The following is a 19889-nucleotide window of genomic DNA, read 5'->3' as shown; positions in this document are numbered from 1 at the left end:
TTCAACCTCCTTTGATGTTCCACAGAGGGTTTGGCATCTTCCTCCAATATGATTTTGTGCATGCAAAAGGTGGGGCTTATACCCCGAATATCCGCCAATGCCCAACCTATTGCCTTCTTCCTTCTTTGAAGCACCGCAAGGGTGGAATCTACATGCACGTTAGTTAAGCACGAATAATGAATAACAGGTAATGTGGAACAAGGGCCTAAGAACTCATACATGAGGTGTGAAGTCAATGGCTTCAACTCCAATGTGGGTGGCTCCTCGATTGAGGGCTTTGTTGGTGGAGTCTTCCGGTTCTCAAGGTCCAAGGAAAGATTTCGGGATCCATATGTGTAGGATCCCATTCCTTGCAAAGCATTTGCACATTCTACCAAGCCTTACTTCTCATCCTCATTATGATTCAACAACACAGCTTCCAAAGAGTCTTCCATATTCATCATAGCACTTGTGTCATCAACAATCACCTCTGTCACAAGATCCACAAACGAACATACTTCGTTGCTATTAGGCTGCCTCATTGAATTGCACACGTGGAACACAACTTTTTCATCGCCTACCTGGAAGGTGAGCTCCCCAGCTTCCACATCAACTAAGGCCTTCCCTGTAGCTAGGAAATGTCTCCCCAATATGATTGGCACCTCATAGTCAACCTCACAGTCGAGTATCACAAAATTTGGGGGAAGTATGAACTTGTCAACCCGAACTAGCACATCATCAATTATCCCCAATGGCCTCTTCATTGTTCGGTTCGCCATTTGCAACCTCATGGAATTAGGTCTTGGTTGCCCAATCCCCAATGTATTGAACACAGAATATGACATCAAATTAATGCTCTCTCCCAAATCACACAAGGCTTTGGCGAAATCGGCACTACCAATAATGCATGGAATTGTAAAGGCAACGGGATCTTCTAGCTTTGGAGCCATGGAATGCACAATGGCACTCACTTGATGTGTCATTTTGATCGTCTCACAGTTTATTGACCTCTTCTTTGTTACCAAATCCTTCATGAACTTGGCATATCCCAGCATTTATTCTAGAGCTTCAACCAAAGGCACATTTATGGACAAATTTTTAATCATATCAATGAATTTCTTGAATTGGTTCTCGTTGTTTTGCTTGGAGAGCCTTTGAGGATATGGTGGAGAAAGCCTTAGCAAAGGAGCCTTGGCTTTGGGCACTATCGGATTTGGTATGTCTAGCACGTATTCCCTAGACGGGTTCACATCATCTTGTGTCTCATCCATGTTTCCATCAATGTCTATCCTCACTTCATCGTTCACATTCTCATCATTTCTTGGCTCATCCTCTTCTTGCACAACCACATCATCATTCACGATCTTTCTTGGATTGGAGGTACTAGCAACTCCACCTCTACCACTTCTTGTAGTCACCGCCATAGCATGGCCCGTATTTTTTTCACCCTTTAGGTTTACTACCGCATCACTTCGTAGTGCCCCCTTACGGCGAGTATTCAAGGCTTGAGAGATTTGACCCATTTGGACTTCCAAGTTACGGATAGAAGTGTTGTAGGAGGCTATTTAGGCATCGGATTCGGCATTTCTTTCCATCATTTGCTTAAATATACTTTTTATCCGCCCCATCTCATTGTTGGAAGACCTTTGCCCTTGTGACGGATATGGAGGTGGGTTGTTGGGTTTTTTGATACATCGGAGGCCGTTGAGAGCCCGACCTCCGGTTCTCTTGATTATTGTTGTTCCAACCCCCTTGGTTTCCATTGCCTCCCCAATTACTATTATTGTTGCCACCCCAATTGCCTTGGTTATTTCCTTGATTCCCCCAATTTTGATTGTTGTTCCCCTAATTATTCGGATTATTGTTGTTGTCACTATTCCAATTCCCTTGGCCTTGGTTGCCCCAATTTTGATTGTTCCCCTATGATCTCCACTGTTGTTGATTTGTAGCATTGCTCCGTTGACCTTGGTAATTGTTTACATATTGAACATCTTCACTTTTATCGTCAAAAGAGTCATCTTGGTTATACCCACTACCACTTTGCTCAAATTGATCCTGATTATGTTGAACTTGTTGGACTCTTTGTCTCATCTTGTTAACCATTACATTAACTCATTCCATGGCATTTACTAGCTTTGGCCCCTGAACCTGCTAAAGCTGTACCTTGGCTAACTGATTCATAGTAGTTGTCAACTCTGTTATGGCTTGTCCGCGATCATGGAGCTCCTTGTGAAGGTGGATAACATTAGGGTCACCCTGAGGAACGTTGGCCCGACTTTGCCAAGCTGAAGAGGTGTCCGCCATCTCATCTAATATTTCACATGCTTCTGAATATGGCGTATTCATGAAGTTACCCCCTGCGAGCTGATTCACCACACACTGGTTAGTTGTGTTGATACCCCTATAAAGGTTTGTTGGATCATTGCTTCAGTCATGTCGTTGTTGGGGCATTCTTTGACCATTGTCCGATATCGTTCCCAAATCTCATGTAACGGTTCATTTGGCTCTTGTTTAAAAGCAAGGATTTCATCTCTCAATGTTTCTATATGTCCCGTAGAAAAGAACTTCACTATGAACTTCTCGGCCAACTCATCACAAGTGGAGATGGAATGGTTAGGTAGCCTCTCAAGCCAATCTAAAGCCTTCCCTCTAAGTGAGAAAGGGAAAAGCCTTAACCTCAAAGCCTCCTCAGATACATTCGCCTGCTTGCTCCCCCAGCATGTGTCTACAAAATCTTTGAGATGCTTATATGTGTTCTGATGTGGAGCTCCGGTGAAGAAACCCCTTTGTTCCAAGAGAGTAAGCATGACATTGGTTATTTGAAAATTGCCCACCCGAATCCGGGGCGGGACAATTTCACTTGTGTAGCCTTCATTGGGCAACACCCGGTGTGCTACCCTTGGAGGAGGTGGGGGAGGGTTTGGAACGTTGTCATGAGGCAGGAGGCCTCTTCTTTGTACTTGAGGTTCAATATGAACCTCATCCACTTCATTTTCATCTACCTCCTCCCCCTGAGTAATATGTTCGAGGACCTCGTTAAGAGCCATTTGGAACCTAAAAGTAATTGACAGACAAAAATTAGAAAAATGGAAGGAAAGAAAAACGAAACACACAAATAGTTAGATATATAGATAAGACTGTCTAACTCCCCGGCAACAGTGCCAAAAATTGATCGGGTCCAAGCCTACACTATTATTGAGTAGCGAGGATGATTGATGCAGTTTTACCCAACAAGGTCGGGATCGAATCCACAGGGAGTTAATTGATTTGGAATTAGGTTTATATCTAAGTCTAGATGCGTGTTTTGTTCCTAATTACGCTTCCACACATTTTGGTTTTGATTCTATTTCTAATTCTATTCTATTGTATGTAATGATTAAAGTTAAGTACAATATTTTTTATGTTGGTTTTCAAGTGTTTAAAAGGACTAGGGTAGTGACTTCCGCCTATGTGGACATCTAACGGGTAGCAAGAATATAGGGTAATCTTGAATAATTTGGGGTCGTAATATAGCTATCATACCCAAGTACTCACTCTATATCTCTCGATAGTTTGAGTGGATTTGCCCAATTTAGCTTTCTCAAGTCCAAATAGGTATTCATGCAAGTCCTGTGATATTAGCTCAAGTCGGGTATTACTATCTCCAGGTTTAACCCTTTAATTGGGGCTATCAATTTCTTGAGTTCATCCCAATTCCTTATTAGCCTAGTTTTCCTAGACTTAATCCCCCTTTCTCAAGAAAAGACCAAGTTATAAAGGTATGAATCAGTATTTACAACCACTAATTCTACAAGTCTAGCAAGAACTAGGCTAAGTATCACTAACTCATAAATATTCAAGCCCTAAAATTCAGTACCTATAAAATACCCACACTAGGGTTGGGTCACGACCTTAGCTATGGGCCTAGCTACTCATAGCAATAGCAGAAATCAAAGATGAAAAGAAGATAAAATTCATAATACTATATTAAAAGATGAAAATCTAATGTTATAAGGTGAATCTAATACAAAATTGCCCAAAAGGGAAGTTCCAGCCATCTCACGTGCTCAGCAAAAATACAACAAAAACCTAAAAATGATAAAAAGTTCTATTTATACTAAGCTGAAATTTTCAGACAAAAATACCCATACGGAGGTTACGTGGCCGCGTCATTCTGACCGCGGCCGCACTCCTGCTTTGGCGGTCACATAATTCTGATCACGATCAGCGTTCTTCACTTCTGGATCTGGGTTTTGCGGACCGCATAATTTCCATCGCGTTCGCGTTGGAGACTTCTGTGGGTGCATAATCTTGACGCGGACCACACTTCTTGTTTTTGCTTAAAATGTAAGCTCTCTGAACTTCAGCAACCGCAGTCCGCAAAATTCCAATCGCGGCCGCACCTTTTTGACGCGATCCGCGTTCATATTTTAGCCCAAAAATCCTTCTCTCTGAATCTTCCTTTCGCGGACCTCGAAATAGTGCTCGCGACCGTGTTGTAGCTTTCGCGGCCGCACAATATTTGTGCGGTCCGCGTTTCACATCTTTTGGCTCAGTCTTGGTTTTTGTTCAAGTTTTAACTCCTTTATGAGTTGATTATGACTCCTTTGGCTTATTTTGAACAATCCCTGCAAGCAAGCATATTACATTAGTTTTCGGGAATACCTTCACGCATTTTTGTCCCTAAACACAAGCAAAAGAGAGCAAATAACAGGTTAAAATTCCTACTTATCACAGTCCTCCATTCCGAGGGGTTGCTACGAGTGCGGGGATCCTGGCCACATGAAGAGGTTTTGTCCCGGACTTTGGGGCAAGGCAGTATAATGGGGTCACCAGCCTATGATTACAGCACCAGCTGTCCCACCAATCGTCCGGACGCCCAGAGGCGGAGGGCAAGTGGGTAGGGTCCGTCCCAGAGGTGGAGGCCAGGCAGGTGGCGCTCCAACTATATTCTATGCTTTTTCGGCCAAACCAGATGCAGTGTCCTCAAAAGCCGTAATCACAGGTATTATTTTTGTCTGCTGTAGGGATGCTTCTATACTATTTGATCCAGGGTCTACTTATTCGTATGTTTTATTTCTGTTTGCTCATTTCATGGGTGTTACTCGAGAGTCCTTGGGTACTCATGTTTATGTGTTCACTCCAGTGGGTGATTCTATTATTGTGGATCGGATCTACCAGTCCTGCATTGTTACTTTCTATGGTTATAAGACCCGAGCGGATCTTTTGTTGCTTGACTGTTATAAGACCCGATCGGATCTTCATGCCAAGACTGTTACCTTGGCAATGCCATAGTTGCCTAGATTGGAGTGGAGAGGTTCGTCTATCAGTACATCTAGTCGGGTTATCTCCTTTCTGAAGGCTCGACACATGGTCGAGAAGGAGAGTTTGGCTTATCTCGCTTATGTTTGGGATACTATTATAGAGACTCCGACGATTGATTCAGGGCCCGTGGTCCGGGAGTTCTCCGATGTGTTTCCTTCTGATCTTCAAGGCATGCCACCAGGTCGTGATATCGATTTCTGTATTGATTTAGCTCCAGGTACCCAGCCTATCTCTATTCCACCGTATTGCATGGATCCGAAAGAGTTGAAGGAACAGCTTGAGGAGTTGCTATCAAAGGGGTTCGTTAGGCCGACTGTATGGCCTTGGGGTGCGCCAATGTTATTTGTGAAGAAGAAAGATGGGACTATGCGGATATGCATTGATTACCGCGAGTTGAACAAAGTTACCATCAAGAACAAGTACCCGTTGCCGCGTATTGATAATTTATTTGACCAGTTGCAGGGTGCTAGGGTGTTCTCTAAGATCGACTTAAGATCGGGGTACCATCAATTGAAGATTTGGGATTCAGATGTTCCAAAGACGGCTTTCTGGACTAGATATAGCCATTATGAGTTTCTAGTGATGTCCTTCGGTTTGACTAACGCCCCCGCGACGTTTATGGATTTGATAAACCGAGTGTTGGGGCCATATATCGATTTATTTGTCATTGTCTTCATTGATGACATTTTGATATACTCACGTAGCATGGAGGAGCACGAGCAGCATTTGAGAGTGGTCCTTCAGAACTTGCGGGAACAGAAGCTATATGCTAAGTTCTCCAAGTGAGAGTTCTGGTTGGATTCTGTGGCATTCTTGGGGCATGTTGTATCAGGCGAGGGTATTAAGGTTGATCCCAAGAAGATTGAGGCAGTTTAGAGTTGACCTCATCCTACCACATCGACTAAGATCAGGAGCCTATTGGGGTTAGCAGGTTATTATCGTCGGTTTGTAGAGGGATTCTCATCTATCGCGGCACATTTGACTAGATTGACCCATAAGGGTGCTCCGTTCCGATGGTCTGATGATTGTGAGGTGAGATTTCAGAAGCTCAAGACCGCATTGACTTCAACACCAGTGTTAGTGTTGCCTCAGGTTCAGGGATGTATACTTTGTATTGCGACGCTTTATGCGTTGGTTTGGGTAGTGTACTGATGCAGGAGGGGCGAGTTATTGCATATGATTGACGTCAGCTAAAGCCCCACGAGAAGAATTACCCGGTACATGATTTGGAGTTGGTTGCAATTGTCCATGCACTTAAGATCTAGAGGCATTATCTTTATGGGGTGTCCTGTGAGGTTTACACCAATCATCGCAGCTTGCAGCACTTATTCAAGCAGATAGATCTCAATTTGAGGCAGCGCAGGTGACTTGAGTTACTAAAAGACTATGATATCACCATCCTTTATCATCCGAAAAAGGCAAATGTAGTTGCGGATGCCTTGAGCATAAAGGCGGAGAGTATGGGTAGTTTGGCCTTCATTTCAGCAGAGAAGAGGCCACTAGCTTTGGACATTCAGTCCTTGGCTAACAGATTTGTGAGGTTGGATATTTCAAAGCCCAACTGAGTTCTTGCATGCATCATCGCTGAGTCTTTACTATTCGAACAGATCAAGGCTCGCCAGTTTGATGATCCGCACTTGTCGGTTCTCAGAGAGACGGTACTACATGATGGTGCCAAGGAGGTTATTATCGGTGAGGATGGTGTTCTGTGACTCCAGGGTCGCCTATGTGTTCCTAATGTTGATGGCTTGAGGGAGAAGTTCCTAGAGGAGGCACACAGTTCTCGGTATTCTATCCATCCAGGTGCTACGAAGATGTATCGTGACCTGAGGTAGCATTATTGGTGGCGGCGGATGAAGAAGGACATAGTTGAGTATGTGGCGAGGTGCCCAAATTGCCAGCAGGTCAAGTATGAGCATCAAAGGCCAGGTGGCCTACTTCAGCAGATGACTATACCTGAGTGGAAATGGGAGCGTATTACTATGGACTTCGTAGTTGGGTTACCTCGGACCTTGCAGAAGTTTGATGTAGCTTGGATCATTGTCGACAGGTTGACTAAGTCGGCACACTTCAATCCGGTTGTGACCACGTATTCTTTAGAGAGGTTGGCCCAGATTTTTATTCGGGAGATTGTTCGGTTGCATGGTGTACATGTTTCAATTATATCAGATAGAGGTCCCAATTTACTTCGCATTTCTGGAGAGCAGTACAGAGTGAGTTGGGGACCCGTGTAGAGATCAGCACAGCCTTTCATCTACAGACCGACGGGCAGTCGGAGCGGATAATTCAGATTTTGGAGGACATGCTCAAAGCATGTGTGATTGACTTCGAAGGACAGTGGGATCGATTCTTCCCTTTGGCTGAGTTTGCTTACAACAACAGTTATCAGATCATCATTGAGATGGCTCCATTTGAGGCTTTATATGGTCGGCGATGTCGTTCTCCCATCGGATGGTTTGAGCCCGGCGAGGCTAAGTTGTATGGTACTGATTTGGTAAAGGATGCCTTGGAAAAGGTAAAGTTGATTCAGGAGCGACTTCGCTCAGCATAGTCCAGACAGAAGAGTTACACGGATCAGAAGGTGCGTGATTTATATTTTATGGTGGACGAGAAAGTTCTCTTGAAGGTCTCGCCGATAAAGGGGATCATGAGGTTCGGAAAGAAGGGCAAGTTAAGCCTAAGGTTTATAGGTCTGTTCGAGGTGTTGAGACGAGTTGGGGAGGTTGCTTATGAGCTTGATTTTCCTCCTAGCCTATCGAGAGTTCATCCAGTTTTTCATGTGTCTATGCTCCGGAGGTATCATGCCAACAGGTCGCATATGTTGGACTACAGCACTGTTCAGTTAGATGAGAGCCTGGATTATGAAGATGAGCCAGTTGCCATTGTTGACAGACATGTTCGCCAGTTGAGGTCCAAGAAGATTTCTGCGGTAAAAATTCAGTGGAGGGATCAACCAGTCGAGGAGGCGACTTGGGAGACCAAGGAGGATATGCAGAGCAGATATCCACACTTATTCAGCACTCCAGGTATGATTCTAGACCAGTTCGAGGACGAACGTTTGTTTAAGAGGTGGAGAATATAACGATCCGACCGGTCGTTTTACTTTCTAGATCCACGTTCCCCTAAATAAGACTCACCGTATGTGCTTTTACTATTTTATCACTTGTGGGGATGGTTAGTTCAGGATTTGAAAATGTTCGGGTTGAAATCGGAACACTTGGTTCCTTGGTTTGGCCTTAAAAGGCTAAGTTTGACTTTGGTCAACATTATGAGTACACGACCTCAAAATCGGTATTTGATGGTTCTAATAGGTTCGTATGATAATTTTGGACTTGGGCATATTTTCGGATCGGGTGTTGGATGACCCAGGAGCTTTTCGACGTTTAATAGTGAAAGTTGGCACATTTGAGGTTTTAGAGTTCTTTAAATTTGGTTTGAAGTAGGATTTGGTGTTATCGAGGTCCATTTGTAATTCCGAGATAAGGAATAGTTCTGTATGGTGATTTAAGACTTGCACGCAAAATTTGGTATCATTCCGAATAGTCTAAGTAATATTTGGCGCGTTCGGAGCGATTTGGAAACTTGAAGTTCATAAACTAATTCTATTGAGTTTTGGGGTGCGATTCTTAGTTTTGTTGTTATTTTACGCGTTTCGAGAGTTCGAGCAGATCCGTATTATGTTTATGGACTTGTTGATATATTTGGACGGGTTTTTGAGTAGCTCGGGTGTGTTTCGAACCACCCGGAGCTAAGTTAAAAAAAAATAGATTTTTCAGTTCTGGTTTCCTTCTTTGAGAACGCGGAAAGACCCGCGCGTTCACGATGAAGGAATTGGGCTGGGGGAATTTTGTGCTTCACGTTCTTGTGATGGGGTCCACATTCGCGAAGGGTAAGGCGAGCTGGGTGGAGGTGGCACTGTTGTTCTTCGCGTTCGCGAAGGTGCCCTCGCGTTCGCGTAGAGCAGGGCAGGTAAGCCTCCGTGTTCGCAAGACCCTGGTCGTGTTCGCGATGGCCAAGTTTTCTGGGCCTGGGCCGTTTGCCTTCGCTAACGCAAGGCCCTTTCCGCATTCGCGAAGAAGGGGTAGCTGGGCAGTGTCTTGTTTTAAATCGAGACTTAGGCTATTTTGAGCTCATTTATTACTCTCTTGGGAGATTTTGGAGCTTTAAAGAGGGGGATTTCAACTTAGTTTTTGGAGGTATATAATTCCAACCCAATGTGAGTTTAATACATAGATTATTGGTAGATTTTAACATGTAAAATTATGAAAATTATGGGTTTAGGTAAAAAATCTAGGTTTTGATAAAAATGGGATTTAACCACGAAAATGGTTATTGGCTTGAGTGAAAACTATATATTTGAGTTCGTGAGTTTATGGGTAACAACTTTCTTTAAAAATTTCTGGAATCTGAGCACGTGGGCCCGGGGGTGAATTTTAGAAACCTTCCAATTTGGGTTGAGTAATTACTCTAATACTTAAATTATGAACTTTTGAACATGTATTGATTAATTTATATAACATCTGACTAGTTTCGGATCGTTTGACAATGAGTTGAGGATTTAAAGCACATTTGTGGATCGGGAGTGAGCTTGAGAACGAGGTACGTCTCTTGCCTAACCTTGTAAGAGGGAAACTCATCCCCTTAGGTGTATTTTTGTTGTGAGTGATATGTGTGGGGAGCTACGTACGCACTAGGTGACGAGAGTCCGTGCGTAGCGATATTCTATGTGATGTCCGGGTAGTCTTAGGCGTACACCATGCTTTGTTTGCACTGTTATGTTGGTTATGCACACTACTTGCTTTGAAATGAGCGGAGATTAAGGATTTTAATATTTAAAGTCTCTAGTTTGGATTTTTTATGTTTGGGAATAATTGAAGGATTTTATAATAACCCTAATAATTCTATGTTAATAGATGCATCTATGGTTCGTGCCTCGGCAGGTTAATAGATGCATCTATGGTTCGTGTCGTTCGACCCTCGGCAGTGCACACAGTATATACATATATTTTGAATCGGGTTATACGACCTCGGCATAAATCGTGCGTAATATTACTTGGAGCCTAATCTTCTTGATATGATTTTTATTGGCTTGAGAGGTTATAATAATTTAAATGATAAAAATTGACTTGGGATTTATTGTTAGTGAAAAAAATATTTGTTTATCGCTTATCATGGAGATTTATGGTTGTTTACATCACTCATTCTTATTTAGAATTTCGGTATTTTATTGTTAGCCCATAGTAAGTGTCGAAGTCGACCCCTCGTCACTACTTCTTCGAGGTTAGACTAGATACTTACCGAGTACATGTTGTTTATGTACTCACGTTGTACTTCTGCACTAACCGTGCAGGATCTGAGGCAGGTGCATCTGGACATCATTCCGGCGCGCACTCCTGATACATCGAGACTTAGCGGTGAGCTGCCTTCCAAGCCGTTCTACAGCACCCGAAGTCTTTCTTTTGTATTTTACTTTCTGTTTTCTTTATTTCAGACAGTATTTTAGTGTTTTGTGTATACTACTAGTAGCTTATACCCTTGTGACAACAGGTCTTGGAATTTTGCTTGTAGACATTTAATAATTTTTGAGTATTTATTTCACTACGCTTGATCTTACAATTTGTTACGTTTTATTTTATTAAATTTTCTCATCTCTTACTTATGTAATAATTAAAAATCAACTATTTTAAAAATGTTAAAAGATTAAATACACGGTTAGTTTATTGCTGGCTTGCCTAGCGGCGACATTGGGCGCCAGTGACAAAATTAATTTCTAATTTTCGAAATTAATATCTACCGTAATTAATTATGAATTATTCCACTAAAAATTTATAATTGCACTGCTTATTCAATTTCTAAGTTCATCCATTAAATCTTATTTAACTCCCCATATTAAGATTCAGATACTAATCAATTAAATTAAATTACTGACGATTTAATTTATTGATTATTTCCTTTAGTTTTTCGTTTAACTTATTTTATGTGTCGGATACAAAATCCACCGACCGGGTTTACACATGAAAACTTATAAGCTTTCATAAAGGTGTATCATCAATCTTAAACCGAGACATGGATTCCATCAATTAACTATTACTTCGCTAATGTACATTATTATTATCCAATTTACCAGGCATATTGACCCACGAAAGAATCTCGTCTTTTAATAAACCAAAACAATAATAATATACACAGCTAATAATAATTATATCAAGATTAAGAGTATAAGTACATTTAATGGCTAGAGAGTTTATTTTATTAAATCAGTATAAAATACTTATCTCTACTTGGTCCGTTCAATACATACAAAATGTACTAGCACAAGAAGTTGAAATTAAACAATTCTCATAATCAAGATAAATTATATTTAATCTTGTGCTCCAATCATCCATGATGGTTTATCCAATTCCATCATTAGATTGTGAACTCAAACTTTATACTTATAAGAACCGATGATTTAATCTTCTGTATATAAACTAAAGTTTATACACTAAATGATCTACTATATAAGCAAATGACACAGAGTAATATACGATCTATTTAAAATATTATTAAAACTGAATGAATAATTATTTATAATAAATACTATATTTGCACAAAAACCATAGTTAATAGTATATATCCCAACAGAGGCAACAACAATAATTACAATAACATAACATAACAACAATTATTATTGGAATTTCTTCTTCATTTGCTATTTTTTATTGATGGAATACGAAGTTCTTTGCCTTTTAAAAAGTTTTGAGTACTTGAGAAAGAGAAGCCTTCTGATGCTTCCTTTTATTTTATCTTAATTTAATTTAATTTAATTTCTTAATTCCTACTATTTGGCACCTTTTTTTAAAAATTTGTTCATGTAAGAAAATGGGGACCTTGTAAGGACCATACGATCCATTGACACAATTATGAGCCATTATTTTGGACTCTTTGACATATAGGTAAGGGTAGGGCCGGTAGAGGTGGAGATCGGAAAATTTACCACCATTTACGTCCAAATACAATTTTAATTTTCATGAATATTTTCTTTTTTACTTTAAGGAAAATATTCTCCAAATACCTATTATAAAATAAGGAGTTCTGGATAATAAACCTGTGGATACAACTTTTGGGATAATCTGTGAAACTATAGTTGCGTCAAATTTTGCTTGATTACCACTTTTCGTTTTGGTTTGCATTCTTGGATATATTAATCTAATAATTTTAGTAAACAGTGGAATATGATATTTCCTTGAGCTACAAGACTTGATGAGTAGGGCCACTATTTACTTCTCATTTTGAAAACGCCAATTCTGATTACTTTCTATGCTGTAGGTGCTGTCACTACTAATAATTGATGAGTTTATGCTAACAGAAGCTAAGACATAATGATGAGGTGATTTGTGAGTCTTTCCAAAATCATTTGGAACTTAAAAGTTAAATAACAACGACAACAATCCTAGTGTAATCCCACAAGTTAGGTCCGAGGAGCATAATGTATACACAAATCTTATTCCTACCTTGTGAAGGTAGAGAGACTGTTTCCGACAAGCCCTCGGCTCAAGGGATAAGAACTTTAAAGTTAAATGCAATTGAAAATTGTGTTTAATTGTAGTAATAATTACTTAAGTAAGTAAGAAGCTCTCGGCGCATGATTAGTGAGGATAACTAACATATGCCATGACCCGCCAACGCCGGAAACGGAAGGAGGAACCACCGCCGCTGGTAACGCAATCGACGGAGGAGACTAGTAGTAGACTGGTAACACTGGAAACGGGGGTAATTCAACAATTACCCCCCATGCAACTATCTCATTGACTATCGGGAATGGAAAGTGCACCTACGATACTCCAAGCACCGCCGATGGAGAAAGTACACCTACCAGAGGTAACCATGGCTACGTATTATGCTATTTCTAGAGAAAACATAAAGACAATGGCGGATGTGATAAAAGGAAATCGGGTACAGCAACAAGTGTTACAACTGAAGTTTTACCCACCAGAAATTAGGGATGGAATTAAAGTGGTGAAGCTCAATTCGGATGAATTAGATCAGTAATGTCAGAAATGGAAAACAACCCTAATTGGCTATGTGATTGGGGGAAATCCACCACTCAAGGAGATACTGAAATTTGCCTATGGAGTGTGGAATTCTGTAGCAGCACCAAAGGTATTCCTTCACGACGATGGCTATTTTCTCTTTCGATTTGAATTTATGGAAGATAAACTTCAAATACTGTAAAATGGGCCTTATACCTTTAACAATCGACCAATGATTCTAAAGGACTGGGAACCTGAGTTCAATATACAAAATAAATTCATACGTGTGATTCCAGTATGGGTCACATTCCCAGGCCTACCAATTTAGTGATGGGCGGAGGAAAATCTAGGGAGAATTGCAAGCTCACTAGGTAAACTAATTTGTACTGATAAATTGACTGTCCAATGTGAAAGGATATTCTATATTAGGGTCCTTATAGAAATGAATATTACTCAGACAATGTCTGATAGGCTTACCATTGAAAGACCTAATGGGAAGCTATGGGAGCAGGTTATTGAGTATGAGTGGAAGCCATGATTTTGTTAGGATTGCAAACGTTTTGGGCATCTAACTGGTGAGTTCAAGAAGAAGCCAGGGGTAACTCAAGCAGCTGACAAACCTCACAACAAGAAGAATAGGAAGGCCAAATGGGAGTGGAAATCCAAACCAACAGGGCAACCAACTGAGAAGGTGCCTCCTAAAGATAAGGAGGAGAGCGCTACTGAAAATGTTCAGCAACAAGTTGATGATCTACAGGTTCAAATAAATGGCAGAGGCACATAGGTAGTAGTATTTCATGGGATAAAGTAGAGGAAAGAACATTTTATTGACCTTGAAGTACTTGCCAAAAGAAACCAATATGCTGTGTTGAGGATATAGGAGAATGATCAAGGACTCCTAGACCAAGGGCCAAATGCAAGATCCTCACAGGGGTTAGAGAAATGGATCAAGCATACTACTATACCCCATCTCAATGGTCATTTGTGCTTGGAATATTAGAGGACTTAACAAGTTCTTTAAATAAAGAGAGTTTAAGATATTTCTGAATAAGAAAGGGATAGATTTAGTTGGGTGCTTTGAGACTTGGGTTAAAAAGCCTAAGGCTCCTAGTATACAAAAAATAGCTTGGTGTGGAGTGGAAGTTTATTGACAACTATAACTCTGCTCCTAGTAGAATTTGGATTAGATAGAGGTCTAATTCAGTAGCACTGCTAACATTAGACTCCTCATCTTAGTTAATTCATTATCAAGTCAAGGATAGACAGTCAACATTCAATAGTTGCATTACTTTTATTTATGGAATGCATACTGTAGCAGACAGAAAGGCCTTATGGGATCAGCTGAGACAGATTAATACAATGATCACTGCACCTTGGCTCATCATTAGAGATTTCAATAGTATATTGTATGTGGAAGACATGATCAATGGTATACCAATATATCAATCCGAGATTGCAGACTTTCAGCAATGTGTGAAAGATATTGGTGTAGGGCAACTCACAAAGAAGGGAAGTCAATACTCCTGGAGTAAAAAAGAGAAACAGAGAGAGAATATACAGTCATATAGACCGTGTATTTGGTAATGCAGATTGATTCAACTATTACAATGGCATTAAGCCTAAATACATGATGCCAGATATCTCAGATCATAGTCATACTCCTAAAATGATGAATACGGAAACCAAAAGAACGAAAGCAAAAGACCTTATAGACTACTCAATGCCCTACTGAAACATAAAGGATACATGGAAGCAGTTGCAAGCACCTGGGAACAGGACATACATGGCTATACTATGTTTACTGTATGGAGGAAGCTCAAGCTAATATAGGAGGCCACTAAAGACATGCACAAAGATATGTTCTCTATAAATCGCAGGCTAACACAACTCAGAGAACAACTGAAGCTCACACAGGAAGCACTGAATGGGGATTGCTTTAATCCACAGCTGATTGAGAAGGAAAAGCTAAAAATCATTCAATTAGAAAAATGGGAGAGAGTACAAGAGCAGGTTTTCACACAAAAATCTAGGGCAAATTGGATTGCATATGGTGACTCAAATTCTAAGCATTTCCATGCATACCTGAAAGCTAGACATGCAAAAAAAGAATATCATCTATCTATAATGAAGCCAACATGAGACTAACGGATCCGCCATTGATAAAAAAGGAATTCTTGGGCTTCTTTCAAAAACTGCTGAGGGGAGCAGCTCCAATTTTACCTGGACTTGATGTGAGTATAGCCAGAATGGTCCCTGCCTGATATTGGCACAACAGCAACATATGCTTCTAAAAGTAAATAGAGAGACATAGATGTTGTTCAAGACTTACCCTGGACAAAGAACCTGGTATAGATGGATACCCAACTGAGTTCTTTAAAGAGTTCTAGCAACTTATTGGAGAGAAAGTAATCAATGTAGTACAAGAATTCTTTACAACAGGAAAATTACTAAGAGAGGTGAATGGTACTACTGTTACATTAGTACCAAAAGACTCCAAATCCATCCTTTGTCAAGAAATATAGACCAATTGCTTGTTGTACAACCCTCTAAAAAATTATAGCAAAGATTTTGACAGGAGGACCGGAACGAGTAGTAGATCAAATAGTAGGGGTATCACAATTAGCTTTCATTGAAGGGCGAAATATTCTGGATAATGTGATCATAGCACATGAGCTACTGAAAGATTATTCTCAGAAATCATCATCTCACATATGCTTGATCAAAGTGGATATGAGGAAAGCTTATGATTCTGTGGAGTGGAGCTTCTTTGAAGGATTACTATTGGAGTTTGGGTTTCCTAGTAGACCGGTCAAGCTCATTTTGGAGTGTGGAAGCACTATACTATTCGCTGTTGATCAATGGGGTGTTAACTCCCAGATTTAATGCAAAAAATGGACTGAGACAGGATTATCCCATGTCACCTTATCTCTTTGTGTTAGTGGTGGAATACCTAAACAGAGCTCTGAAGCAATTGAAGTTGAATCCAGACTTTAACTACTATCCAAAGTGTGCAAAAATGGAGATTGTGCATATCTTCTTTGCAGATGATTTATTGATGTGTTGCAGGGGCAGACCCTATCTCTATACAACTTATGATGGAGTATTTTTCCAAATTCTCTTAAACATCAGGCCTCAAAGCTAATATGAAAAATGGTTCAATCTATTTGACAGGAATTTCTACTCAAGTAAAAGAGCAAATCATATCACAACACCATTTTACTTTAGGTACTCTCCCTTTCTAATACTTAGGAGTACCCTTATCCACAAGAAAACTTACTATAAGTGATTGTTTGCCCCTAGTGGATAAGATAGTGGCCAGAGTTAAAAGGTGGACCTCCAGATGGCTTTCATATGCAAACAGAGTTATCAAGAGTGTGCTCTTTGAAATACAAACCTACTGGGCACAAGTGTTTCTGCTTCCCAAAAAGGCTTTGAATATGGTAATTGCAGTATGTAGGAACTTCTTATGGCATGGAACTGAAGAAAACAACAGGAGAAATCCTATAGCATGAGATACAGTTTGCCAGCTCAAGTCTGCAGGGGGTTTGAATGTTATAAACCTATTTTTTGTGGAATAAACGAGCTATAAGAAAGCTACTATGGGCCATCACTCAGAAGAAAGATAAGTTGTGGGTACACACACATTACATAAAGGACAAGGATCTAGACATTGTACCTACTCCAAAACAAGCCTGATGGGTACTGAGGAAAGTGTGTGATGCTCGGAATTGGCTAACAAATAGAGTTGTAGAGTTGAATTCATATGTCTCTTATGACAAATTTATAATAAGAAAATCACATACTGCTAGTGTGCCACAATACCAAAAAGTGTTATGGAGGCCCTTGGTAATGAGCAGGGGGCTAATTCCTAGACACTTCTTTATATTTCGGATGGCAGTTCAGAAATGACTTGCAACAACTGATAGGTTATTAAGCTGGAAAATTCAAGTACCACATGCATGTGTCTTATGCTCTACAGGAACAACTGAGACACATAACCACTTATTCTTTGAATGTTCATACTCTAAGGACATCTGGGGTAAACTATTGAAATGAATGAACATCAACAGGTAATTACATCAGTGGGAGGATGAAGTTGTATGGCTAGTTCAGAGAAGAGTTGTATGGCTAGCTCAGAGAAGGAACAACAAACAATCAATGTGAGAGATCATGAGGTTCCAATTTGCAGCAGCAGTATACCACATTTGGGCAGAAAGGAACAACAGAATATTTCAACAAATCAGACGAGTTAGTAGTGATAGAATTAGAGAAATGATACTACAATTGCACATTGCAGGACAAAGATAAAATAAGTGAAAATAAATACTAGAGAGACTAGATAGTTACCCTACCCGATTGTGTAACAGGAGTAATTATCATAGTAGAATACATTAGATAGCTATTAGCTTATTAGCCTACATCAGCTACTATGAGGCCAATAGATAGACAATAGCTATTCTCTTTGGTTATTTATGTAAGACATGTCTCTAGAGTCCAAAGAGTAGGTGGTGTGTATATTTGATACTTTTGGTTAATAAAATTTTAAGCTTTAACCAAAAAAAAATTATTTAAGTAAAATTTTATGTAAATATTGTTTAAACCCCCCTACTAATACAAGTATTTTATTTCATGTTCTTGCCAGGTAAGATAATATAATATATATTCCTGCATAACTTATGCGAGTTTTATTTATGCAAAACAAAAAAAAAATTGAAACCAAACAATGTATTAGTGATTAGTCCTCATATTACACCAACCAAAAGAGCCCTTAGTGATAAGTTTTAATAGTTATATAAATGTTATGACATATTTAGGGCTATAAGTTTTAAATTTTTTATAACCATATAAATAAAAGTGTAACATATTTAAAATAACAATTTTCAAAAAACTTATTTCTTTTTTACATTTCGTACAAAGTTAACTATATCTATTTAGGACATGAAGGGAATACTTTGGCGCCTAGGAAATTGCAGAATTGCAAGCCATGAGTCTAATGACACGTCCACATGAACGAATAAGAAAAGCCAGCAAATTTTGCAGAGCTACGCCTTTTCTTATTTATTCAAAAACTTTTATTTTTTTTTATTATATAAGAGGTAGGGAAAAGAGAATGAGGAAAAAATTATAAGATGGATTAAACTCTCACCAACAAAAGATGAAAATTCATGTAACCAACCAAATGAGCTACTAAAGATTCCTCCGCCCTACGCCTTATGAGTCAAGTTTCTGCTTTCTTTCTCTCTTCCTTTTTTTCTCCTAATGACAACAAAAATTTATGTTCTACGATTTAATCTTAAAGCTTTTGGATTGAATTTATTATATTTTTAAAATTATAAATTTAAATATATTATTATAATTTTAATAAATTTTTAAATATAAATTTATATTTAGTATCAAAAATATCGAATTCATATAAATTCTAACGCTGGACCACTGCGTCAGCTCTGCACACATGCACTCTAAAAAATTGTCCACAGCAAACTTGATTATTTACTACAACCAGTGACTTAGCAGAATACTATTGTCTATAACCAATAAAGTGGCAGATGTCTTGAAGTGTACAGAAGCAGTTACGTCTCCTCTTTTTCTGCTTGTTTGGCCTAGCTTCAAATGGTCCCCTTTTTATTTATACCATTTGTACTTAAACTATTTCAAAAACAAATTAGGGTATAATACAAAATTAATCAGTCGGTCGAAATTAGTTGCATTAGATAATCAAAAGTTATATAAAATATATTTTTTGTATATATATATACAAAAAATATATTTTATATGCTACTCCCTTTGTTCCAATTTATGTGAACTTGTTTGACTGAGTACGGAGATTAAGAAAAAAATAAAAAAATCAAAATATTTGTATGGCTATAATTCTTTTAAAATTTGTGGTGATAAATATATCAGAGAATTTGTGTGGTTATAAAAGGTTCTTATTAAGGTTAGAATTAAAAGCTTAACCTAAATTATTTTCAAATTTAATAGTATTGTTTTTTTGAAGGGACTAAAACATTTATTTCTCATGGAGTCGTGGGGTCCAACTCAAGGCACCAATCTGGGGGTCCACAAGATCAATGAACAGAGCCAGCACACTTCATAGGCCCATCTTGTGGGGCCCACTCTCCATTCCCTTTTTGGGTTTTTGTGTGCCCGTGTCAAGTTTGCGTTTCTTGAACAATCATTTTCATCTTCTTCGCTGCCCTATTGCCTTTCTTTCATGTGTTGAATTGAAAGGCATTAGTCTATCTAAACTCTAAACTCTTATTTATTGAAATTATATATAAATCTTTAACAGTTTAACTAACTCCATTTCATGTAAACAAACTAATGTCTTTGAATGATTACGACAAAAATTGCATACATGAACTTAATATGCATAACTAGTATTTAACATAGCAAACTTGATATATGAAATTACCTTGATTTCTTTTATAGCACAAAAATTCTTTACCCTAGTGAAGCATAGCAATATATAATTACAGGGCTTTCTACGACCCTACCGACGATAAAGTTTACTTACATCCTGTACTTACATCAAATTATACAAACTTATTATGATTAGCTAATTTAATGAGGTGAGAACATATATTAATTAACTGT

At 39.1% G+C, this 19889-nt stretch overlaps 1 protein-coding gene across 1 annotated transcript; it reads right to left on the bottom strand.

Annotated features, from left to right (window-relative positions):
* Positions 1 to 380: 380 nt before the first annotated feature.
* LOC138904384 (uncharacterized) lies at positions 381 to 1034 on the bottom strand. The gene is made up of 2 exons (XM_070192885.1): positions 561 to 1034; positions 381 to 512 (listed from the first exon to the last, which is right to left on the bottom strand). The coding sequence occupies exons 1-2, from the start codon at positions 1032 to 1034 to the stop codon at positions 381 to 383; spliced, it is 606 nt and encodes a 201-aa protein (XP_070048986.1).
* Between the last annotated feature and the right edge of the window lie 18855 nt (positions 1035 to 19889).

This window comes from Nicotiana tomentosiformis, chromosome 2 (assembly GCF_000390325.3).
Source record: "Nicotiana tomentosiformis chromosome 2, ASM39032v3, whole genome shotgun sequence".
Lineage (NCBI taxonomy): Eukaryota > Viridiplantae > Streptophyta > Magnoliopsida > Solanales > Solanaceae > Nicotiana > Nicotiana tomentosiformis.
The sequence above is the reverse complement of the archived record's forward strand: the minus strand, read 5'-3'. Positions and strand labels throughout refer to the sequence as shown.

What these genes read in the sequence shown, in the direction of transcription:
- LOC138904384 (XM_070192885.1), bottom strand. Translation starts at nt 1,034, where the DNA reads ATGCTGGGATATGCCAAGTTCATGAAGGATTTGGTAACAAAGAAGAGG. An exon ending in CTGGGGAGCTCACCTTCCAG is followed by an intron (nt 513 to 560) that starts GTAGGCGATGAA and finishes TCAATGAGGCAG; the next exon opens with CCTAATAGCAACGAAGTATG.